The following is a 26368-nucleotide window of genomic DNA, read 5'->3' as shown; positions in this document are numbered from 1 at the left end:
CCAGCCTTTTCACAAACCACAGGTTTGCTGTTTATTGCAATGAAAGCTCTGCATGTCTCTTCCTATTCCGGTGCTAAGCATTACTGCCTTCCAATTAGTGCAGGCAAGACTGTGGCACTCCGCCACAACCCCTTTGTCAGCATGCTCCACCACACACCAACTCTTATTCTCTGCAACCAGCATACCTTCAGCACAGTCAGCAGCAATTTTATTCTGCAGATTCCTTGTCCTCTAGGAGCCTTAATCTTTCCTGAGTTTCTCCCTATAAACACCTGAGTGGAGAAGTAGAATGAAAAACCTGAAGGCATGTTTTGCTGAAATCCAGTCTAGAAACCTTGTATTCTTCTTGTTGTTCTTTTCATTTTCCCTTAGTAGTTTTGTATGCTATTCCTTCCCTTTTTTCTATTCACAAAGCAGAAAGGCATGTTGGGTTTAAGAGGTTATCAGGCAAACAGAACTGGGTTCCACTGACTGCACATCTGTGCCTAGTCTCCTGCTTTATTCTGTTCACCTGCCAACTTTTAGCAAGCTGAAGCAGAGGAGATTCAATTGCATCTTACAGACATGTGTTAAATTGCAGAGAGCAATACAAAAACGTGTTCAATAGCTCTCCAAAGAGGTTGGTCCTATGCCAAGGCTGGGAGCATGTTTCTGACCGTCCCTGTCTAACAGAGCACCTGGCTCTGTTGGATCCTTCATTGACAAGCTGAGATGCAGGAGAATGCTGCTAATGCAGAAACGGCAGTAATATTGCTCAGCAGATAGATGGAGTAGAAAAAGAAAGCTAAGAATCAGTGATCATGAGGATAGTCAGAAAAAGAATGGACAAGAAACACTGATTTTTATCTTGAAAACCCTTGTTTATATACTATTCTGAAGTCACAATCTTCCCAACCATGTAATATTATCTGTTTTCCCAGTACCTTAGTCATGGTCTTGTGCACTGTTGTTTGAGATGTTTGCTAGTGAACCAAAGGGATCTCTGAACTATTTGTGATACAGAGCCAGACCAGTCTACTAAGTAGCTCTGTGCCTTTATCTGCCCACTGACCTGCTTTTTGAGCTGTCGATTCATTTAATCCATCCATAAAATGGAATTACTATCATTTTATTTCTATAACATAGAACTACAAGATAAAAAAAAAAAAAGAAGAAACAAACTACAAAGTTTTAAAGAAAAGGACCTGGGGGTACTGGTAGGTGGCAAACTGGACATGAGCCAGCAATGTGCCCTTGAAGCCCAGAAAAACAACCATATCCTGGGCTGCATCAAAGGTCAGCAGGTCAAGGGAGGCAATCCTGCCACTCTGCTTTGCGCTGGTGAGACCTCACCTGGAGTACTGCATCCAGATGTGGAGTCCTCAGTACTGGAGAGATGTGGACCTGTGAGAGCGCATCCAAAGGAGGGCCACAAAAATGATCCAAGGTGTGGAACACCTCCCCTGTGAGGACAAGCTCAGGGAGCTGGGGCTGTTCAGTGTGGAGAAGAGAGGGCTCTGAGGTGACCTGAGAGTGGCCTTTCAATATCTAAAGGGGGGCTATAAAAAAGAAGGGGATAGACTCTTTAGTGGGGTCTGTTCTGACAGGACAAGGGGAAATGGTTTCAAACTAAAGGAGAGGAGATTTATACTGGATATAAGAAGTCTTTTTTACAATAAGGGCAGTGAGGCACTGGCACGGGTGGGTGCCCTGTCCCTGGACACACTCGAGGTCAGGTTGGACTGGGCACTGAGCACCTGATCAACTGTAGGTGTCCCTGTTCATTGCAGGGAGGTTGGACTAGATGACCTCTAAGGGTCCCTTTCAACTCAAAACATTTGGATGATTCTATGATTCTGTATTCAGGTGTATTTTGCAAGAGCAGTTTAAAGGGGAACATAAGTAGGATTTCTGTTTAGTAATCCACCACAGCCTTCCTTTTTAGTGATTAGGTCAGTTTTTATGCATCAAATTTATGCAAAGAGCTTGCAGAACTGAGTTTTTCTAAGTTGGCTCAAGTCTTTGACTACTTCTGCTTTATCCCCCATGCAGAGACAGAGACAAAAGAGAAAGAGACCTTAATAACCATCATGAAAACCCTGATTGATTTTGTGAAGATGATGGTTAAATATGGAACAATCACACCAGAAGAAGGAGTTTCCTATCTGGGTGAGAGTACACACTTTTTGCAATGGCATTATTAATGCTATGTTCTTACTCTACCAACAATGATAATTATATTGTCATCTTCTTTGCTCTTATGAGTATTGTTTCAGACTTATTCATTCAAAATGTCAAGGCTCTACTTCTAAATGATTGATCATTCATTATAGGAATGTTGAATTCCTTACTGCTTTAGTATTTCCATCTAGTGATGGAAAAATTTGTCAGATGTGAATTTAGAGGATTATTCTACCGCCACACCTGTGAAATGCAATTGTTTTCATTGATGATATGGCAGAGGAACGTTAAAATTTTACTCAGTTATATTCAAGTGGATCAGGTGCCTGCATTTTCCAAAAGGAATCCAATACTTCAGCTCCTTTAATCTGCCATCTCTAAGTAGCTACAGTAGATGGGACCTTACTCTATGGACCAGGTTGTACCAAGTAAAGCTCCCTCCATTTATGGAAAGCATCTTGGCACAGGAGGAGCTTTTGAACTCTTTCCTGGATCTGTTAGGGTCTGCGGCTATGCAGATTTTGTAAAATTGTTGTAATTTCGTACAGACAGATTTTGGGATAGCCTGGTTTTGTTTGTCATTGTTTTGTTTTGTTTTCTCACCAACCTCTCTTTCTGGCTTCTACAAACTCTTTTAGTGACTGCTGATAGTCTTTCTAGTTAAATAAGCAGAGCTACAGAAGAAGGGCACATCTGCATAAGCTCTGTACAGTGCTTTTATTTTTCTAAAGTATTCCTGTTCTGGGTTAGCCTGATAAATTTTTGTTTACATCAAGGCAATTTCAAAGCTTAATAAATCAGCCTGTCACAGCAGTAGGAATGGCAATGATCTTTCATGACTTCTGTAAGCTTGTTTCATATGGATGGTTGCAGATGCATGATTGATTGATGCTCCTCTAACTGTACAGATTGATTAGCAATTACATGGCTGCAGCGTATCCAGTGATTCATGATTCATACTCAGTACATGGCTGTAGCTCCCCTCTAAAGAATTCAAGATTGTATCTTCATTGTTTTTTTGTTTTTTTTTTTGATAAGTCCTTGGGTAATGGAAGATTTGGACATTTTATTCTACAGTTCATCTCCTTATTTCTCTGCCAGCCTGTATGCTTAAGGAAAGTTGCACATAATTAAATGCTTGATTACAAGAGATGTCAATCTACAAAGGAAGACAACATAACTTGAGTAGATATTGCTCTCACTGATAGTGTAGTGCCAAACTTTAATAGGTTAAATTCATTCCTGACGTAGCAGGATAATGGAATTACACTAGGGAAGCATTTTTGCCTGCTAAAATTCAGGGTATTTATTCATTTTAGCTTTGCTCTGGGTAAATAAATATGGTAACTGTGGAATCAAATTGCTGTGATGACGTAATACAGAAGGTGGGGATTAGTTTTTTAGAAGAATTTGAGAAGTCTGATTTAGACTGGATTTAAAGCAAGACTATCAACTGATGTACCCAGACACTGGCTTGCAAATTAGTGATTTCAGGAGATGTGGATTTTGTACTCCATCAAAGCAACTTATTGTAGTGGAAAAAGCTTTCTCATAGGTCTCAAGTTGCTTCTGTGGTATTCTTTTTTTTTTAAACTTGCAGTTGAGAAATGACTTTGAGACTGACCTTAATTTATTGAGTTAATATTCTCAAATATTCATGAAAAGAAAGCACAGAAGGAATTTAGCTTCTTGCAGCATCCATAAGCATTTCAGCAGTTTTATTACCCTTATTCATCTAAAATTTACAACATAACAAACTTAGCAGTACTTGTATACGTATTGTGTTGCTCAGTGCAGTCTAGATTATGGGATTTGGTGCGCTGCTATGTTCGTCTGTAGCAGATGAAGGAATTAGTATGAATATCTGGCAGGGAGAATAAATAATTACCAAAAATTGGCAGCTTTTAATTGCTCCTTCAGTGCGGAATTAGTTAGCAGATCCCATGCTACTTGGCAGAAAATAACTACTGTTTCTGGGCAAATGGAAGTATACTCTTTCTCTGTTATATTACAGTAGGAAACTGCCTAAATTACTTTTCCTCACTCTGTGGGTGAAGCCATGCATAAGCTATGTCCCAGAGTTACATATTCAAAATAATAAATCATTTACTGAATCAAGTCACAGGCTTTTGTGCCTTTTATACTTGAACAGTGAATTTGAATGCGTATACCAGTAACAGCTGGCTTGGGATTTGGGAACCACAGCATTATGTCATCATCATTGTATCCTACTCTAGGGGAAAATATCTTGCTGCTGCAGTGAATGATGTTATTAGGTTTAGCTTTAAGTTACAAAGGATCTAGCTGCAATGTGGTGCAAGTAAAACACGCAAGCACTCATACAAATGCAAGGGAAAGGAAGCTGATGTTTTAATATACACATTCAGTATTGTGTAATACGTATTTAAAAGCTCCCCATATGCTAAATATAGCCTGTAACACAAAACCCAGAAGGCAAAAACCAATGTATTAATATATATGAAATGAGAAAAAGTACCGCCTGTCTTTTACAGCTTGTATTCAGAAAGTATAGCTCTGGAAGCATTAAAGAGAGGCTGTAACAAATAGATATAAACTGTACATTCAGCCAATTTGCATCACATTTGATAATTGCCCTGCTGATGGCATAATGCTGCTATCACTTTCTTAACTTTAGGTGATGTATTTTGATATACTGGGAGCAAAGTGTGTGGAATGAAAGCCCCGTGATACATTTTTAGACTATTCTGGAGGTTTCATAAATCTTTCTAGAAAGCCTGTCTGCCCTCTGAAGATTGAAATCTGCTTCACAGTCTTTTTTTGCAATGAAAAGGATGGACAAACACTGTTGGTATGAAAGTCATAAAGTCATATGAGATGAGATCACAGTTACACCAGTAGCTTGTAAATTAGATCCAGCGGTGGTATCAATTTATCCACATTTGGGCTGCTTCTCAGCATCTAGAAAATACTACCCAAGCAGCGGAATCCTTCTAGTTTGCCCCAGCCTGCTAGATGAACAGGATATTGCTGTGCAGGCTGGGAGGACGTCAGTTACTGAAGCAATGATTGCTGTTGGCAAGGGTGAGTGACTGAGCGGACTGAAAGAGCTGGAATCTCCCCACATGATGACCAGCAGAAAGCAGCAAGAAGCTTTCAGAGAAGTTGTGACTGATACAGTGTAAATTATTTCACTATTTATGATGTTCATGCTGTTACTTTTGCATAAATGGCTGATGCTGAATTTCCCATGCAGAACTGAGAAGGTCTATATCCTTCATTGTGCTGAGTGCCTCGAGGGAAGAGGGAATGCTGTTCCAGCCAGTAGTAAAACTCACTTTGATTCCAGTATAGCAGAATAAGAAATGCACTGCAAGTGTACTTGCACTGTTTGAATATTAGTTTGTGAATAATATTGTACTTCCCTTTCTTTTTGTACTCTGTACTAGTGTCATGGTGGAGCTTCACTCATAGCTTTCCTGTCAGAATTATCACAGGCCAGATAAGTGTTAAGGAAACACTCCATCTACGCTGCACAGAGAAGAGGAACTTTTTGCATGCTGAGAGCTTTCCTGCATGCCAGGCTGTCTTTTGGCTGACTTTAAAAATGAAAGGGTATCAGTCCACTACCTTCCTGGTGAAAGCTCCATTTATACTGAATGCATGAAGCAAACTAGTTTTGTAATACACTAATGTTAATAATATTGTTGTCAGCTTCAAAACAGAAACAAATGGTTTCTGCCAGTTTGTTCAGATACATTTGTAAATCATCTCCCACTAATAAGACCAAAATAGTGAGTGAATTTTAGGACTATTCTAGGAAATATTTGACCCTAGTGAACCAAAACAAAAATAGAGCTTTCAGACATGACAGACAGATTCTTAAGAGGCTCCAGTGGATATGTGTAAATTCTTTTTACATAGTGTAGTGATTACATTGTGCTACTGTACACTGCTTATGAGAGTAGGTTTGCTGCAAATTTATCCATTGCCACCCCATTCCAAATGAAAGTTGTATTACCCAATGAACTATTACCTAGAAATGTGAATCAGCTATGTGCACATTTTATTCTTGCGTGGAGTTCTCATTTATTTACTAGTGCATGTAGCACAAACTGTTGCCCTCAGTACTTCTTTATCTCACAGATACGTAGAGGCTTCACCTTTATACTGTATATAATGAATATTTTATCGCATCTTTTGATTGAGGTTGACCATTTGGGGTTGTTGTTTTTTTTTTTCCAGTTTCTAAACCAGAGCCTCAGGATCATCTACAGCTGAAAAATATTGGAGAGAGTTTGGGAGGAAAATTAAGTTTAAGCATTCTGGAGATTTGCTGATCTGAGGGGGATCCCATTTTCACGTCCTTGTAGAGAGTTTGGCTTAGTGTGGCCACAATGTACACCACACGGACCACAGCAAACTGGTTTGGAGCAAAATCTCCTTTAATTAGGAGGGAAATGGAAAGATTGCTGCAGCTCATCAGTATGCAGTGTTTGAGTCACAGCCGCCTCCTTCCCTAGACCAAAGCCACCTCTTGTCTGCCTCCCCTGGGCTCTGACTCACTGTCAGGAGCCACTCTCTCCCCCTCCGCTGAGTAGGAGATTGTGTTGGTTAGAAATGGACATGGACAGATGTCTCTGTTTACCTCTTCTACCCTCTTGTCATTTGTTTTCCATGGGCAATTGCAAAGAAGAGTACAAACTGCAGGACGCACTAGTGCCGGGTAGAAGGTTCACTGATGAGCTGTTGCCTGGGTATACGTGCACTCATTAGTTCGGTCCTTTTTTAAAGGTACTGTTGGGATATTGCTTCACAGTTATACTCCCTTAGAGCCAGACTGAGGCTGCATGACAAAATCCTTGGGGAAGCAGAAGAGGCGGACAGTCCCCATGTCAATTTAACATGCCCCTGCCCTCCGTGCTGAAGCACATGGAATAGGTGTTCTGTCTCACATTCATGGCTGGTGCCCTTCACAGCTCCACCTCCTCCAAGGTAGAGCTCCTTAGTCTCCCTAGCACAGAGCAGTGCACAGCAGACACGTTCTGCCTTTTCCTGGGAGACGGGAGTATTCATTTCAATACTGTGACTAATCCCTGAAGTTCTCATCAGCACAGATGCTTGAGGCCAAAGGTCTGATCCTGATATTTGTTTAGTTGGGCAAGATCAGGCACTGAGCCAAGACTATGAGGCAAAGAGCAGATCTGTGGCATCATCCCTCCCCTACTCAGTCTCCAAAAGCAAATGCTTCCTGATACAGAGTATGTGATTTAGAAAGGGATGAGAGAAGGTGTGGCCAGTCCAGTGCCAGAGGCTGCATGTGATATATGGACAGTGTCAGGTAGAATTTCTGTTCTTTCCTTCATTTTGATCTGGAAGATGAAGTGCACTGACAGTATTTCATATAGGGAACCATACATGCATAATCATACTTCCTTCTTCCTTTTTTTGTAATGTCCACTTTCTCAAAGACCTCTTTGTTTATACTGTAGGCTTTCTTTATAAGCATTAAAATCTCTGAATTGTTTTCTCTTATCTGAATTTCCCTTTGGCAATTTTCCTTGCCCAGTACTACTTTATCGTATGACTGACGCACACAGTTACCAATGGGAGTCATTTAATTTCAGGCAGCTCTCTTTTCTCTGTTATTTGTTTCTGATGGAGTAAAGTGACAGATTTCAGTACACTGTACTGTTCCTAGAAAAATCAAGGACTCTCACATATCTGAGAAACAGAAATCGGGGGCACCTCAGATGAGTGCAATGGACCAAATACTGAGGAGCAGCAGTGATGATGTAAAGTAGATGTGAAGAGTTGAGCCCAAGATGAATTTGTGTGGAGGTGAGATGAAAGAATGTGCAGAGAGTGTGGAAAGTTCTCAGATAAGACTGGAATTTAGCAAGTGTGTTGACCACAGACACCATTCCAGCCATAAAGATTTTCTTTCTTTAACTTCATCCCATACCTCGTCCATATCTATTCTGTGCTACTGCTGCATTTACACAAAAATATGAACAATTTTCTGGCCCCCACTGTTTTGGTCATCTCCCATTTTCCCTCATTCAGATTGTATAGGTTTAAATGGACATCTATGATATGCAAAGTTTGCTAATCTCAGAGTTATTAAAAAATGGGACCACTACTCTCTACACTAAGTTATCATAAGCATCAGTTAAGTGTGACAGCATACGTGGTAGCATAGTATTTCCACTGTCCATAGGCTCTACATTTTCTCAGCTACCTTTTTGAGGGAGATTTGGTAGCTTTAATATTACTGATTTTTTTCTCCCACCACATTGCATGACTACCAAATCATGTGCAGAAGCCTGCAAACCAAACAGAATACCATAGAATCAAAGATTTAAAGAACCATATTACAGTTCATTTATTTTCTTAATCATCATCCACCCTTTAAATCTGCTACTAGTTCCTGCAAATATTTTGCTTCTTCTTTCATTTCCCTTTACTGCCTCCTCTGTTCTTTCCCAACTTTGTTAGAAATCACTGTTTCCTGGTGATGTCTGTTGATAAATAAGTATATTGCCTGGTTTCCAAAGAAAGGAGGGTGAAGCTTTCATTTCTGTCTTACTGTATTTAATATCTACATTTAAAAAAATACTTTCTACATTCGCTGTCTCTCTGATGACAACTGAGCACTGACATCTTAAGTTATGATTTGAGATGGTGGTGTGGGTTTAGGGTGAATAGATCGTCACTGAACTCTCAAAATTAAACTCCAGCCCACTCTTGCAATGGAGACATCTGTGTTCCAATGGAGACATCTGTGTGCTGCTGCAGTCACAAACCATGATGTGCCTGAAGTGCATGATATCAAAGCATTTAAAGTGGGTGCACAGGTCTTGTGGCAATCTCAGGATGGGGAAGGATTAAGGAAGGACTGTGCCACAGAGCTCTAGGAGACCTGGAGTAGTGTAAAGGAAATGCCTCTAGAATCCTGAATAGAGAAATCTGAAAAAATAATCTGTAAAGTAAGAAAAAAAATGAAGACAATTAAGAAGACTTGGCCAGAGCTTTGTTTACCTCAAAATATGCTTATCTATATTGTGTTTTATTGTTTGAATTGCCTTTCATCTGATTGCCAAGTGATACCGCTGCTGTTTTATTTCAAATCACTACAACCATCTTCCTGTCACACGTTTACAAGTGATGCCTCTACCTGGGGTTTGTCACCTGGCATGTCATTCCTCATGGCATCATTGGACTTTAGGCACACCATCATCACAAATCAGTCGAACAGAAGGATTCAAAAAGAAAATGCCACAACTTGACACATAAGACACTAAACTGGAATGGAACAGGAGATTTGCAAGGCAAATTTGTAAAGTTTGATATATGCACTTCTTTTTTCTCTTTCTGTGCTTCTTAGCAAATCTGTAAGGAGCCATCATGGTATTTTATTGATGTTTTCTTTTTCCTAGCATTTTATGTAACTTATGGGCATAGTTTAAAAGGATTACTTCAGCTGACAAAGACTATAATAAGTACAGGAACATCCTGGATAACTGAGTTCAGGCTACCTTCTAATAAGCACCCATTTATAAATTGGTCGTGTTTCTTTCAAAACCATTGTGATATTTGTGCAAATTCTGTTAAGGTGGTCATTTGAGAATCTTACTTCTCCAGCACTTTGAAACCTCATTCTAATTCACTTTAGTCAGGACCAGATGTTGAAATGGCTTGTGTCAACACTATCACCCACACTAAATACCTCATTTCCTACTTCGGTGTTAATCCCCTTGCATATATATAAAGGGCAATTTTATCTTCTCTCAACTTTCATTTTATCAAGAAAACTGAGACAAGCTTCTTTCTGATAAATAAGCTCTTTTTTTTATCATTTTGATAGATTTCCTTCAGTTTAATTTTTTCTTAAGCATGGTTCACAACTTTCAAAATGTGGCAACACCAGTATTTGGTTCACTAGCATTAGGATTTCCAGAGCTCTACCAGAAAGACCTCACCAACACCTCCTAGGGTTATGTTTTCCCTACAGGTACCTTGTTGTCATCTCTAGTAACTAAAATGCTGTATCTAGAGCTCTTTCCTTATTCCATTCTCCTAGTTTCTAAGTTACAGCAGAGCTATTTTCTTAGATTCGCTTTTGTTACGTAGCCTGAAAGACCTTTGAAGCATCTGTTCCTGGTCACAGCTGAAGAAATTATACTGATCAAATGAGCTGTGGGCCTTATCAAGAACAGCAACTCCCCACTTTTCTGACTAGCTGTGACAAGGATTGAGTAGGAGATAACTGAAGGTCAGATTGCTTTTTGCTACATTAGTGGTAATCCACTGGATATTGACGGTACCCACTCACATAAGGGAAAAGGAGAATTTGGCCACAGAATTAAGCTGGTGTGGTATTCCCCATGGAACAGTCACAAGCAGACACTGATATCCTGTGTTCTGTCACCAGTGACAAAAGGCCTTGCAAACTCCCTAGGATCACCTACTGCAGGAGACAGAATTGATGCCTGAAATATGTGCATCTCATATAAGCAGTCATCAGCACAAAGCTTTCCATCTGAAGCTGCTGTAGTGTGTGAACTCATTAAGTAAACTCATTTTGTAGCTATCGTTAAGATTGATCTCAGGTTCCCTGGCCATCCTTTTTGGATCCTTAATAAATGTAGCCTTTTAGCAGGCCTTTCTGCAGAAGTTTAATGACATGAAATCTCAGCATCAGTCAGTTTGACAAGGATAGAATGTGAAACTGCCTCCTGGGCACAAGAAAATTATGCAGATAAAAAGTCTTTGCCAGAAAATTACCAGTAGCCCAGAAAACGCCATGAATCTGTCTGTAGAGAGGAGTCTGTGTCAGAGCTCCATTACCAATTCCATTAAAAACTCAAATGGTAATATTCAGAAACTAGTACATCAATTTCTGTCTCTCTAATGAGAAAAAGAAGTCATTTAATTTGTAATATTTTTTTCACGTATTATCTTTTTCTACATATTTGAAGGGTGTTACCACAGTACATTCTCACAGAGTAAAGGTAAGCATTCTGCTTTTATGCGATCTAGATTTTTGGATACCCTACTTGAAAAACTTCAGAACAGAGTTTCCAAAGTGATGGGAATTTGCATTTCCAGATGCAGCCTAAGGGATCTGTCGGTGTGTGGTGCCCGCAGAAACCAGGCCTCGGCTGTCTTGCAGTGCCTCCCCAAAATAGGAGCCCTTGTGAAAAATGGATGCTTGAGTGAGTCACTTGAGATCAAAGCAGCAGTCAGAAAGGGAGGCGAGGCGGAAACCAGATCTTCTGACTGCTGCTGTCTGGTTCCAGCGATGAGATGATCTGCTCCTCGGAAAGCCAGCCGCCACAGCCGTGACCTATTTATACTGACGTAGTTTGCTTCCATTAGCTCTGTCGTTATTGTTCTGTTGTTTTAATTAGTGCCATCTCAAATAAGTGGCCGGCTCTGTAGAAAGGTCGTTACCTTTCTGAACTTTTACTCTGTAAAAATTACGTTGCTAAGGAGATGATACTGGAAAAGTAATCAGTTCTTGTTAGGCCTCCAGATACTGCATTCAGTTGCTTAGCTGCTGGCCGGGCACATCTTGGCTCAGAAGATGACTCACACCATTAGTGGAACTCAGAGCGAACATTGTTCAGCCATGGCCTAGCCCCATATGACAGGTACAAACACGCTTTGAAGCAGTACCAGATGTTAGAGACATTAATTCTGAAGGGGGAAAAAAAGATAGCAATACATCCTCTTCAAGAAGAATTGGGATTCTCTGGTAAAATTTTCTTAATTACATGTGTAGATCTCCATAAGCATGAACAGGCGTACGAAGAGAACACTGTTAGACAGGAAATAACAAAGCTTGGACAATTAGTGCTGTATTTCACTTCATACGCAGATGTAGCTCTTCAATGGATATGGCCACAATGCAACACGTATTGCCTGTGCTTACATATGTGTGCCATTTTAAACATTTGAATACTCCTTCATATTTTAACGTCTATTTTTAAGCCTGATTTACTACATTTTGCCTGATTTAATCGATTTTACTGGATTAAAGCATAAAATCAGTGACATTTTTGCATTTGCATGAATTAGTGGAGAATAATGTATTCACTTGGATTTAGAAAGGGCTTTTAAGTGAATATATTTACATGATGAATACCGGTTATACTCTGCTTTCATTAAGATGTTTCTAATGAAGCACAGTGTTCCTAGCTGTGTGATCTTATCCTAAAAGCTGTGCTTCTTGCACAGTAAGAATTGCCAGAATACCAGTATGTTACTGATTCAGGATAAGAAATGGAATCTTGGGCTCAGCTGAAAGGAATGTTTCCAGTCTTTTCAATAAGCCCTGGATCAAGTGATAAGTGAGGCATCAGTACCACCACTATAATACTAGCTCATTTTTTCTCTTTATCAGTGCATCTGATCCAGTTTGTAACCCAGCCCAGACCTGCTTAGGACATAGGACAAGGTCAAAAATCACTTTAAAATGATATGTACCAGATTAAAGTAGTTTTCACACACACACACACACACACACACACACACACACACAAAATCCAGCGTGATGTAGAATTGACAGGCTGCAATTAGGCAGCTTGCCAGCAAAACTGCTTACATTTCAGTTTTATGTAAATAACAAAATATAGATGATGCAGGCAGACAGGTTTATGTTGCTTCTCATCAGATGCCAGGCAGAATTGCCCATGGTGAGCTGCCGTGAGGAGAACTGTGCTTGCTGAGAAACTAATCCTTACATTTCAGTGCTGAGCATCTCTCTGATAGAAAAACATGTTTCTAGCTGATGGATAAAAGTTTGGCCCAATACATAAGAAGGTCTAAAATATTTACTACCCCTGTAATATCTATTCTGCCACAGTTACCACATCTAATACTGAATACGTCAGCTGGTTATATAAAAGGAATGTTGACAATTCAAAAAAGTACTGTAAAAATATTCCACCATCTAGCTGTCATCTGTCAAATTTTCAATCTCTGTTTAATCAAATCTATAAAAAAAGCTGATAAAGCAAAAGAAAATTCTACATAATATGGCTGAGAAAAATATGACAGTTTGTGAGATCATCCGTATTTGTGGATATTTAGTGAGTGTTGTATAAAAGGAAGGACTTTTTCCCACACAGACATGCAATAATTGTATCTGAAAAATACATTTTGATGAAAAAGTGCTTTTACTTGAGTTCAGCCCTAAAACTTGCATAGAAAAATATTTGCTAGATTTTAAGTGATTTTAGATTTTTAGATTTGCTAAATTGTAGATGTATACATGGCCACGTCCATCTACTGGGTTTTCAGTTAAATACTTGACCTGAGGAACTCTGAAAATCAGTTCCGTGTAAGTATTTATTTTATCTAAATATCATTTTAAACCCTTTACTAGATTTCTTTTCCAACGAAACTGTATAAAATCTGTGCAGAGAAGCAGTATGGGAGAACAGGAGAATATCATCCTACCAGAATGAAGTACGTATTTCATAGTCTTGTTGTTAAAGCCTTTCATTGCTTTCACCAGAGTAAATTGGAACAGATATTGTTATATACATTTTGTGACTGACATGATTTAAAAAATTAGAACCCATATCCACACTTTTACTGTGTTTATGCATATTGGCCATATTTGGTACTCATATTGTCATGATTTAGTATTTTTTCTCACTAAATATTGATCAAGATTTAGTGTCAGCTCTGCGTTCATTCGTCAGAGAAAAGAATGAAGACTGTTCTTTCGGAGTTCTACTCACCATTCAAACTGGTGTTGTAGAGAACATAGTATAGTTTCTGTATCGTATCTGTTGAAAAATAACTGGAGTTTGGTTTTCTTTTGCCTTCATTTCTAGAAAACTTAGATACAATGATAGCTGTGCAGACAAAGAAGAAACTTGAGAATCCTTCCACTAAAAGCAAACCAAAGCAACCAGCAGGTACTTATTCTATAATTTTCTCTCCTGGAAATTGCTATTTAATAACATATTTTTTAATCCGTTCAGTTAAAAACAGGGAAATCACATTGGAAGATAGAGTGTTAGTTAGAGATATGGTCTCTCAAGGACCTGTAGCCACGGCCTGGCTAAATGCACAAGAGGGGAATTTTTGCTTAATTGTTCACTTTGAGAAGTACATTCGCAAGAGCTCCCTTTTCTTTAGTGAAGTCCAAATGTTACTCATGTATACAAAGAAGCCATATGAATGCTTTTTACAATTTAGGTTAAATTTAGGTTCTTTGTCTGCTTTGGTTCTGGTGAATGACAAATTTTCTTTCCTTTTTTTCCACACAAAGAACATGCCCTTATGAACTACATATTATTGTATTTTAATTACCTGTATTCGGCTACCATTTGTAAGAGCAGACGCAGACATTCCTGAGGTCTGCGGTAGATTTGACCTTTAGAAACTGATTTGAGACAGTGTCCAATGGGTTTGTTCTTCAACTGCCAGTCAAAATGTTTTACTTTCTAGAGATCATACTGACATAATGTAGAAGTGCTTTTGGCATGTCGGATACAAAATTAATCTTATTTTTATTTCCTTAGACAAGAGTAGTGAAGAAGCAGACAGTACGAAGGAAGAAGCGGCTAAAATGGAGAAGGAATATGAAATCTCAAAGGATTCCACAAAAAATGAGGAACAAAACGCAGCAGGAAACAGTGAAGAGCCCAGAGGTACAAAATAGCCATTGTTTTTGTTACACATGCCTCAAGTGATTAGAATCTTTTCCTATCTTTGGTATTACTTTTCCATTATGCTAGCATAAATATGTTCCATTTATATATATTTCTGTGTCATCCAGCACAACTCTCAAGTACTTAAATACATTTTTTGTCTCTCTCAGCTTGTAGTAGAAATAATTCTGGTTTGTATGTGGTTTGTACATAAGATTATAAGAAAAGAGACAGTTCATTCTATGTCTGTGTGTAGATGAGGAATTTACAGAGGGGAAGTAAAGTTGGGGAAATTAATTTGGCAAGTAACAGTTACAGTGTACAGCTCCAGACTCAGCTGTATCTTTTGACAGAGTGGGTTCCATAGTCTAGATGTACCTCCAGAGTAAGTTCTTGCTTCTGTACTCAAAAACCTTCATTAGCAATTTATTGACCAGATTTGGTGGGCTTCCTTAGGTAGGGATGTATAGAGAGGAGATTTGTCAGGTGATGGATGCTGAACTTATGAAGAAAGCATGTATATTAGGGCAGAAACCTTCCAGTGGGTTCTTATTGCTAAGTACCCACCATCAGGATCTATGTCTCGTAGTTATTCGTTTAACAAAAGCACATGTAACCTGCTTTGAGCTGCTCCTTTCATTGTTTGCATGTTTTAATTGCAAGATGTTCAGTAACGAATCACAAGTCTCAAAGCTACAGATTGTCATCCACTGGTCACATGTTCCATCCCGTGGGCAGTGTAAACTTACAAATTATTAGCCAGTCACAGACGGTAGAAGACATTTTTCTTGACAGTGGTTATCTGAGCAGAGAAGAGAAAAATATCTCAAGGTGGCTGTCCAGTTTCACAGTAAAGAGAAATTGTCTCAGTTCCCATGGGAAGTGATAAATAACATGTTTACCTTGTCTGTTGAAGATTTATCTGTGCAGTTTGATTCAGGCTATTTTACTTTACCTTCAGAAAAAAAAAACATCCAGCCTTTTTAGACATTGAAATTAGATCAATATTTAGTTCTTTGTCTCATGCAATATTCTTTGCTCTTTCATAGAATAACTTACTTTAAAGCTAGCTCTGCACTCTCAGCTCAAACTTTGCAGTCTATCTGGTACTGGACCCACTTACTCATGGAGTAGCCTTCTACACACTAATCACACTAGGTTTTTTTCCTGACAAGTGTTACAGCATTACATCAAAGCTCCAGCCAACTTAAGAATTCAAAATCCATTAGCTGGAATATTTCCTTAGGGGCTTTATTAGGTAATCCTGGAACTAATTCTATCGTGTGTGCTTTCTGGTCCAAAAATAGCCACACTTTAAAATTTCAGCCATAAAAAGGACTTATGATCATTTTGATGCTTTTAGCGCTTCCTTTCTCTCAGCAGGTGTAAGTAGCTGTATTTCAGCTTGTCTTTCCAAAACATTCACAATCTTACATCAGTGATATGCTGTTAGTACTGATGAATGAAGGTTTCTGACACCTTGTATACCAGCAGACAGTCAATGCTTTCAGTCTTATTAAGTCATTCCCTACTGTCTTAATGGCTTCATTTTTGCTGAACAGTTGTTACAATCAGAAAGATAAAGGTTGCCTACAATTCTTTTACACAGTACCTGTGGATGCACCAAAAGTTATGCACAGAGATCGAAAAAATACCCTGATTCTAAGTTTGTGGGTGACTAATCTTGTCCAGATAAAACCCCATAGCCATCTTTGGGAATTCTCACTGACTAAGGTTGACAGCACTCAGCTTTTAAACAGAAACTAAGAATAGTTTTAATCTGCCTTTGCTGTAACCAACTTTGCTCAGTTAAATAGGCTACATCAATCATTGATGTAAGTGCTTAATTTCTCTTATCTTTTCTTCTAGGAAAAGCTGAGGCATATTTGGAAGCAATCAAGAAGAACATAGAATGGCTAAAAAAGCACAACAAACAAGGTAACAAAGAAGGTATGAAGTAAAAAGCTTTGACATTGGGATGGGCACCATGAACATTGCAAAGCATTTAACTTAAACTGCATAACTTATTGTTGTGTTACGGGTTAAATAACAGTGACACGAAACTGTGCATGTCTATTGCAGTGATAATGGGTGACCTTAGAGTTAAATAATACAGGTCACGTAAAAGTTATATCAATAACTGAAAATAGCAGACTAAGGCAAACTCGTGGAAAATGTCTCAAACAGCCACTGCCCACAAAACACAGTGACATAACACCCAGATAGACACAGTAGCCTACCTGTCACCAGCCAATAAATAGTACATCAATTTTGTCAAGCATTTCATTTGTTAGTTCAACATGTATATATGTATATATAGGAGATAAATGTCTGTTTAAATGCCTGGATATGTCTAGAAAAGCTCAGTGCATCTGGCTAGCACTGTGCATGCCATCACAAATAGCAATGAGTTTTGATCTATAATCATGAATTAAACAGTTAAAATACAAACCTATGTCACTAGCACTGTAATACATTGGATTGCAGCCCAAATCTAAGCTAATGACTTGTATCTCTCACATGCAAAGCTGTGTAGAAGGGGAGCACTGACTGAAGCAGCTGCACAGGGTCTGCTCACCAGCTGCTCCACCATTTGACTCTTCCTTGGAGACAGAGCTGTATGAGTGCTGGAGGGAGGATCTAACAGCAGCAGGATTTCTAGCTTATTTTTCACAGACCTTTATTTATCTATATCATGTTTTCCCTCAAGATCTTCTGTGAAACCAGCCTCCTGTCCCTTCTTTCTGCTATTGCTGGGGCTTCTGCTGTCACCCGCTCTTTAAGTGACGGTTCCTAGCTAAGGGATCCATCCCTCGGGTATGAGTGGAGCCTGGCGAGAAGAATCCTTCATGTGCCAGCCGAGCAGAAGGGAATCTGAGATAAGATTAGCCCTGGGTAATCTAGCCACCCCCTCTGTGAGCCACAGTGTATATAAATTACATTTCAGAGACAAGGGCGTGCCTACGGCCCAGCACATTCATTTACCCATACAGAAACTCTGTAATAGGAAGGACTTTTTCTTTCAAGGCGACAGTTATTTTTTCCCATCTTAGGACCACAGTGGCAACAACTACTGTACTATTTGCTCAAGAGATTTCCTGCCACTTCTAGTACATATTTCTGTTAAAAATTATAATAGAATTATAATAATTAGCTCTTGGTCACATGTCATTATTTCTCTGTATCACACGTACTGACAGGGCAGCCCCTCACCCCTCCTCATCAGCAACGTTTCCTCTCACGCCGCTGCAGCCTGAAAATGGCTGTGCAGATCGATAGTATTTTATCTGCTTGGAAATGCATTAAGATGTACTGATGTTAATACTTCCAGAAAATGGATCCACTGGGTTAGTGCTGAATGCATGGCTTTCTGCGTAAATGGATTTTCATCTACACTAAAATATCTTTACTGTCCTCTGGCAATGGAAATGGGCCTTAACTCACTTTAAAGTGAGTGTAAGTTATGACCAAATTAGAAAACAGTCCTTACTCTTCCAATACATCATAGTTATTATACCTTTTCCATAGTTTTTGTTTTTGTAAAATGCTAATTCAGTTCTCCTGCAGTGATAAGGGAAGTACAGTCAGAGTAAGCTTATCTAACAGTGAATGCATTGTGTTGTGTTCCTGCAGTACAAGATTAGGTGTTATTTATGTGCTCATCAATCACTTCTCTACTTCTGTCTAGCATCTGGGAGATAGCAGGAAAATGATTTACAAAGTAATTCATATATTAAAATATCCAGATTTCTCCATTATTATGCATGGATTCTTTTACTCACTGGATATACTTAAAGAGGTTTAGGTTTTCTTCAGGCAATTGTTTGTAGATCCTTATATGAATTTCAGTGGAAGTTAGTATTCATTCAATGACTAATGGCCCTGGAAACATTTCTTTGCAATTTCCCGCTTTAAAAATGTCAGTTATCTCCTTAGAAGGCATGTTATCTTCAGTGGTCTGACTGCTTGAAAGAGAAATGTGCCACAGGCCCAGGTTTTGGCCTGATTGTCTTTTGTGTCCAGAATTCATCGGCATATACAGTCTGTCCCTCTGGCCTTGTCCTTACTATCTCCCAGACCTGCCTTGATCTGTGAAACCTGTGCCTTTTAAAGAGCAGCTCCACTCCGGTGTAAAAATAACACCTTTCCCACCGCTGGGTGTAGGCCTCTATGCGTTCTGTTACTTCGTACTCTCCGAAGAGCACCGCTGTGACTCATCTAACTACCACATGCAAATAGCACGTTTGCATTTTTCACATAATACTGAGGTGGTTTCTAGTTTCATGACACTAAGAATAGCCATTTAGGAATAAAAATAAATTCTGCAATTAATTGCAGGATGCATAGCAAATGGATAGATTTGAATATGCAAATAAAATTTCACTTCATATACCATAGCCGTTACAACAACTCACTGTAATGTTGCAGCTGTTGTGGTTATTTACCTAATTACTTGCACAAATTAATAGCTTGTAAACAAGTATTAAAAATTAACAGACTTCTAGAAAAAAATCAAATTACATTGCCAGGAAATATACAAATTCACCAGAATTTGGTATCTTAATGGTTATAATCCCATGTAGATTGTATTTGTTTAGAAATTCAACCTTCACATATCTGTGTAATGATGGAGCTGTAAATACTATTATATTAAAAAAAAAGCATAGGAATTGTAATGTGGGTAATGTGGATATTATATTAATTTAGTATTTGTCATTCCATTCATTTCCATTCCCTGATTCCATGGTGTCTTTTACTGGAGACTCTCATTCTATCAACATGAATCGAATCTCACAACCTTATTATTAAATTGCTATTTCATTCCATATTACTGAGATAGGATGGAGCCACAAATGGGTTTAATTTTCTTAAGCCCACAACAGAATGGAAGTGAAATCCTGGCCTCAGCACAGCAAATGGCAAAATTCTTACTAACTCAGATACGGAGAAGATAACCCTGAAGCAGTGGGGATCCTTGAATATATGTTTTCTGAATTAGTCACTTGTCATTGCCTTATATTCTTTTAAAAAAGACCACAAGCATAAATTTGCTTATTTAATGTCTTTCTACTTCTATATGTTCTTGGCCACTTAGCTATAAAAAGTCTAAAAAATAATTTTCTGTTTTGTTAACAATATTCAGTTTGAAAGGAAGTGAAACACGTTAGGCTACATTACAAAATCAGTACTAACATAACTTATACTGAAATATTCAGGACCAATCTGGTTTTGTGAAAGATATTAGTTCATTTAACTTGGTATAAAACCCTAAGACATCAATGTTTTCCAGACTACTACGTTGTGATTCTAACAAATGAAGCTTTATATTCTGTTCATGGGAAACAGTGATGTTTTCTACCACAGGAAAATATTTTTAATGCATAGAGGATGAATCATGCTGCATAGATGCAACCATCTATCAGAAAAGGAGAAAGGATCTTCCTGTACTGCATTGCAAACTGACATACAGACTCTCAAAGACTTATTTGACAGTAACACTGTCATAAAGACTACTCAGCAATATTTTTCAAATCAGGATATTACGTTCTGTATCGAGGTAAATAATCATGTTGTTGCCATTTAGTTTCAGGAAGTTGCTTTCCTGAGTTTTCTAAAAAGTCCATTTTTGATGCAGGTGTCTGCAGTAAGTGAGAATTTTACTGGAAACAGTCAACGTAATACTTCCATTTAAATCCATGACAACTGTGAAAATAATAGGGCTTTCACACCAGCTTTCACATGCAGACTAGAACACCGAATCTCTGGACCAGAAAATATACTTACTTGAGCATTTACCAGCAAACAATCAAGAGCAAGAGATGATTATTACTCTTGAGTAGTAAAACCACCAAGAGATGGAAGAAGACTTTGTGTGGGTGGTTCTCTTTTTACTGTTTCACAAATTGTACTTGTGGTGAATTCCCTTGGTGTTAGATAAGTGCCTTTGTGGGATTGACTTTGCAATTGCACTGTTTCTTACGTGGAGCAATACTAAGAGTATAACTCACTGTGTGTAAATTAATTCTTATTTTTCAGATTATGATCTTTCAAAGCTGAGAGATTTCATTGATCAGCAAGCGGATGCGTATGTGGACAAGGGCATCCTGGACAAGGAAGAGGCTGATGTAATTAAACGCATATATGGCAGCCTGTAAAAAGCTGGTGGCTGCCAACCATGTAGAAAACTAGTGTAGCTTCCCCCCATCCCAGCTCAGTGACTTATGGTCTGTTGTTTTGAGGATATCATTAGAAACTCCTTTGCATTGTACTGATAACTTTTTAGAGATGGAGAGCTGTAGCGCTCTGTACACTGACTGCATACTGTATTTTCCTACACTCGCAAATCAAATCTAAACGCCAACTTCTGACACTGAATTTCTATTTGACAGGGTAAATATTTACATAATGCTCTCTTCGATTTATTTGTTTGGTTTACTTTTGTAGATAAACCTATCATTTCTGATGGAAAAGTCTTTTAATGCTGCACCTTTTCACTCTCACTCCACTAGCTTTCTATAGATGCAACTATGTAAAGGGCATTATTAGGAAATAGTTCATAGTTCTTTAAATAAAATATTTGAAAATAATTTACCTTTTAAAGTTTTTATCAATATTAATAATATTTTACATCCAGAGATCTTGTTTTTAAATCCTCATAGCATGTCTTTTCTTGACCTTTTTTTGTTTCCTTTACGTAGTATTCTCTAATTCGGAGCACGGTGTCATGAGCTAACAGATACATCTTTGACATTACAACTGTCTTTCTTTTTAAAGAGCTGTACTCTTCCCATAGTGACTTCATTCAGCATGTGTAAAAGTTCTCTTTAGTGCACCATTTTATGACTGTGCATGCATTAGCTGAATTCCTGATGTGAGTAGGCTGATAACTAGTGTAAATAACCATTACTTTCTTAAAAAAAAGAAAAAGGAAAGCAATTAAAGCCATTTTGCAAGGAAATAGTTTACAACTAGAGATGATTTTAGAAACACAAGCCCTGTTTTTCTGAAAGACTGAATGAACCCATCAGATCTCAGCATCTCTGAACATCAAGTCCATGGTCTGCTTACTGACTTAGCTCTTGTTTTGAGCAGTATCATGTTGGAAAACTAATTTTTGTCACATATATGCTGCCACTAGGCAATTAGTTGGTACCCAAAGGGTGAAAAAGGGAAACAAAAATTCCACTCTTATTCTTCCTCAACTTTCAGAGTTTATGAACAATGGTTTAAGAAATCTTTTCATATTTAAGTGAATCAATGATTTTATGCCAGAAGAACTCGCGACGTAAGAGCAGTGAAGGGAGACTTAGAGTACTGCCTGCATAGCACAAAGATCAGTAAGTGTTAAATGGGCAGATCATTTCCTTTCCTATTTCCTCAGCACAGTTGGACACTGAAGTGGAGGGGAGATTGGAACAATGTTTCTCAGCCAACTGAAGTAAACTTCGGCATCCTTGCAAAACATAAATTATCAACTGAACATTATCAACAGAACGTTAGTGGTAACAAATATTAAATGAATGTGATAGCAACGAGGTGTAACAACATAGCTCTTTGAAAGCAGATGACAAGTAAGCTAATGAATGCTTCCCAGCATCCAAAAAGTACACCCTGATATGGATCACTGAATTGCAGTATCAGTCACTAATGGTGATATTTTTGTTAAAACTGTATTCAAAAGTGTAGTCAAAACAACCTTCTTCTTTGAAAAATAGTCCCTTAAAAATGCAAGAGAAAATAATTAAGAAAAAAGTATTCGTGTAATTTTGAATCAGTGTATTTGTTTTCTTCTAAACCCTCTTTTTTTTCTGTTCCCAAAGAACAGAAAGTCTTCTTGTCCCTCTAGATCTCTTTTTTAGTTTTTTTTTGCAACAGCTTATAACTTTCTTTCTTATGTGACTATCACACTGCAAAAGTGGACTGCTTCCCCCACTTGGATTTACAAAAGAAATCAGGAGACATAACCACAGACCTTTACAATCAGGGAAGTAGCAGTGATCTAAGATTTGCACTTAAAAAAAAAAATAGACAAGCTTTCCTTCCCCAATGGATAGTTGGTAAATTGCAAAGTTTCTTCTCCTGACAATATAATGTGTAGTACAATAATTTTTTAGTTTCTGTTAGGAGTTAGTTTCTCTCTTTGGCCTCTCAGGCATCAGTGCAGGAGTCTGGAACTAACAGAAAGATGTCATCTACCAACAACCTGTGATTATAGAACAGTTTGTGTCCACAAAGACTGGTCTGATATTTTTAACCTCTCGGTTTGCAAAATGTTACAAGTTCAACAAAATATATATGACATAATTTACCAAAAAAAAAAATACGAACAATGGGTATGACCTGTTTCCAGTTCAGAGTACACATATTCTCTGACCTGTTCTGTGCTTACTCTGCTGCTCTGTATAACTTATGGAACATAGGTAGACATGATACCACCAACACAATGTCTTGCTGGGAACTGATCAAGCCCTCTGATGTTTAGATAAGCAATCCCAGCAATGGTTCTTCAAACAAGAATCACTTCCCATCCTGCCCACGCCCAAACATTTAACTTGTTATATGAATGCTGGTTTGATTGTTTGTACATCAAATGAACATCTGTCAGTTACTCAACTTTCAGAACTAGAGAGTAAAAGTAGAGCCAGCCTGATGAATCACCCTGCATTTCTGAAAGGCTTTGACTTATGCTAAGTAAAATCAAACATAGTGACTTGACTTTCAACCTGCACTACAGCCCTTACTAGTCCTTATTTTGAAGGAACACTTGGAGCACACTAACGCTGGACATCTGCTGTTGGGTATTTAGCACATAATGAATAAATCACATTCTGCCAGTGCTTTCCTTTTTCCTGGTGAGAAAGGTATTTTCAACACATGCACAACTCTGGTTCTAAAATGACAAAAAAAAAAAAACGTTTCTATGTTGTTTGTATCTCTGCTGGATCCTTCAGAAAACCTTCACTCTCAAAATTACCACTGAAAATGTAACAAGAACAATATATATGGTATTCACATTTTGAGTTTTTCTATTAGACTATTGTGTCTGATACTGTACTTTATTAAATACTTTACTACAAGCCATGGTAGTAAAAGGCTGCTTTTGTGCGTGAAGGAGAATGCATCTTTTCTACCCGATGCCCAGCCTTTGGAGGAGGCCCTGAGCACGGAGCAATAGGAGTTGGTCGCTGATGGCTGCAGGAAGGGGGAGGCCCTCTCTGAGAACATTCAGGGGAACTGCAGCACCCGATAGCTGAGTCAGCTGGATGGAGGGGTTTAGTAGGCTCCAGCCACATTACTAATGGATCTCAAAAGAAAACATTTTATCAAATATGTCCCACATTTCATTTAAAAACACTTAGTTCAAATCTGCCCAAGACATTCCAGGCTTTGACTCAATAAATTTTTAAAAGCTGTAGCTTTTATATGCAAGTTTGTCCAGCTGAGTAGCTGCAAAGCAAGGAATATAATCTGCACTGTGCGCTTCACTTCTACCTGAAATTTCCCCATTCAAGCTCTATGACTGGTAAAAATATACAAGCAAAAGAATGAAGTTGCAAGTGTAGGAAGATTGGAAGCGAAATAAAAAAAAATATACAAGTGTAGTGGAAATGCTAAGTCAGAGCTTGAACCAGTGATTGAGCACCTGGAGGGAAGGCAGGGCCAACCCAGGGGAGCTCAGGTGCATGCAACGCAATGCACCTGAGTGACTGGAGGGGGTGGAGCCAGGATCCACCCCTTCCCAGACCTCAAATATTTAAGGGTTGGCAGGGGAGGCAAGAGTGGTTTCTTGGAGAGTTTTGTGCACTTGAGGCCTTCTGAAGGTAAGTGGCTTCTTTATTTCTGTAGCTGTTATACTTGAGCAAACCCTCACTTGCTGCAGCCTGGGATCTTGCTGCTGTGCTGTTACTGCTGTGCTTTCCATTGCTTTACAACAGGAAATGCCCAAATCACTTGTCTTGGAATTTGTTATTTACAGAGCAGGAAAAACTCTATCTTGAATTACTCTTTCCCTATTACAGATACACTGTTTCCAGGCATCATTTTTTTTGGAGCTGCATGCTTCTGATCAGCACTCAGGCAGGAGGAGGCTGCTCAGAGCAGCCCTTGAACTTGCCAGCACCACTGAGGAGAGCCAGAGTAGCTCTGAGGGCTTGGGCTGGGCCCAGCTGTGCTCTGCAGGCCTATGGCCTGCTGGAAGACCCCAAAAGCCATAAAGAGCAGTCAGTCCCATGATTTGGTTGGGTGGAGTATTGTGATTTGTTGAATCAAGTGTTGAAGATGTGTTCTTGGGGATGTGAGACCTGACCTTGCTGAGCTGAGAGAGTTGCTTGCCCTGGGATGTGGCTGGTGAGGTAGGGCCTCCTGCAGGCAGCCTTTGTTGTTGTTAGTGGTGGTGCTGAAATTCTCCCCGGAGCATTGTGCTTGTGTGGAATAGATGGTCTGGGTGTCTCTGCTGAGCTATGCCAACGGGTGCTGTGCTGAACGCTGGTGCTTTGAGGCTTCCTGTGAGAAGAGGCCCTAGGGGTCAGTCAGGGTGTTGAGGCCTGACTGAAATCTGCAGTTGCTCTTGAGGGGAAATGTGTGTGGGGTAGGCCTCTGCCTGACTGCCCCTCCTGCTCTGGACTGGTGGAGCAGCTGCCTCCCCTGCACTTCTGTCTTTCTCTTCCTGGAAAGGAGGCATGAATGGTGTCACTGATAGTCTGTTGCTGTTTTTGTGGAGGTCCCTCAGCCTGTGAGTTGAGCAGTGCTCCAGGGACGCGTGAGATGAAATGTAGCTGTTGGTAGGAGGATCTGCCTTCTGTGGTAGCTGGAAGCTGCTTGCTGCCTAAGGAACGCTGTGTTTCTGACCTGTTTAACAAAACCCCCCAGTGCTATGGGCTGGATAGGAGAAGGTATTAAAACTGCAAGTCTTCAGGAGGAAAAGTTTAATTTTTTTCTGAAATGTTACAAAATGTATCCTGACCTTAAACCGGAATCTCTAAGTTTATTCTGGCTCTGGGAATGTTGTGCTAGAGTTAAGTGACAACAGCTGGAATGAGTATCTGTAAGTAATGATCACAAATTCCAGTTTTAAAAAAAATACAGTAGATTTAAAACTGTATCACTGGTTTCCTTAAAGGTCAATGCTTTCTCTTCTTCACTCTAAACTTCCCCTGTTTCCTGGTAGCTTGAGTGCCACTGCAGACTATCAGTTTGAAGAGAGAACCTGAATGAGCTTGCTGGATGTGAATTACTGCTCTGGGGAAATACCAATTCCTGCTTAGATTCAAACTTTTATTTCCAGGTGTAAGGGCATTTCTTGTTTGTTTTGGTTTTTTTTTGGTGTGACTTATTTCTAGTCATAGTAAATTTGGAAGCTAATAAAAAGGAAACAGCATCTGTCACAGCAGGGACACAGCAATTCTTTACTGAAAAGTTTTGTAGAGCTTATTGAATGACTGAGGAAAAAATCTAGTATGATTTAAGAAGTTGCTCATGTATCAGCTATGGGACAAAGAGTGAATGCAGCTAGTGCTCTGTCTTCCTGAGCCTCAGGTGGGGGTGAATCTGCAGACCTG

General features: G+C 39.0%; 1 protein-coding gene across 3 annotated transcripts in view; it reads left to right on the top strand.

Moving 5' to 3' along the window:
- The window catches only part of SCG3 (secretogranin III), a 28170-nt gene extending 5291 nt beyond the window's left edge, over window positions 1-22879 (top strand). For 2 of the 3 annotated variants that reach the window (XM_021407311.1, XM_021407308.1), the window contains 5 exons: window positions 2032-2148; window positions 13989-14072; window positions 14682-14810; window positions 16680-16760; window positions 20847-22879. In XM_021407311.1, coding sequence (XP_021262986.1) covers window positions 2032-2148; window positions 13989-14072; window positions 14682-14810; window positions 16680-16760; window positions 20847-20965 — 530 coding nt within the window. In that variant the 3' untranslated portion in view covers window positions 20966-22879. The remainder of the gene's footprint in view (window positions 1-2031; window positions 2149-13988; window positions 14073-14681; window positions 14811-16679; window positions 16761-20846) is intronic. The other variant, XM_021407309.1, reaches the window with a different exon arrangement.

Source organism: Numida meleagris, chromosome 9 (genome assembly GCF_002078875.1).
Source record: "Numida meleagris isolate 19003 breed g44 Domestic line chromosome 9, NumMel1.0, whole genome shotgun sequence".
Classification (NCBI taxonomy): Eukaryota; Metazoa; Chordata; class Aves; order Galliformes; family Numididae; genus Numida; species Numida meleagris.
The sequence above is the reverse complement of the archived record's forward strand: the minus strand, read 5'-3'. Positions and strand labels throughout refer to the sequence as shown.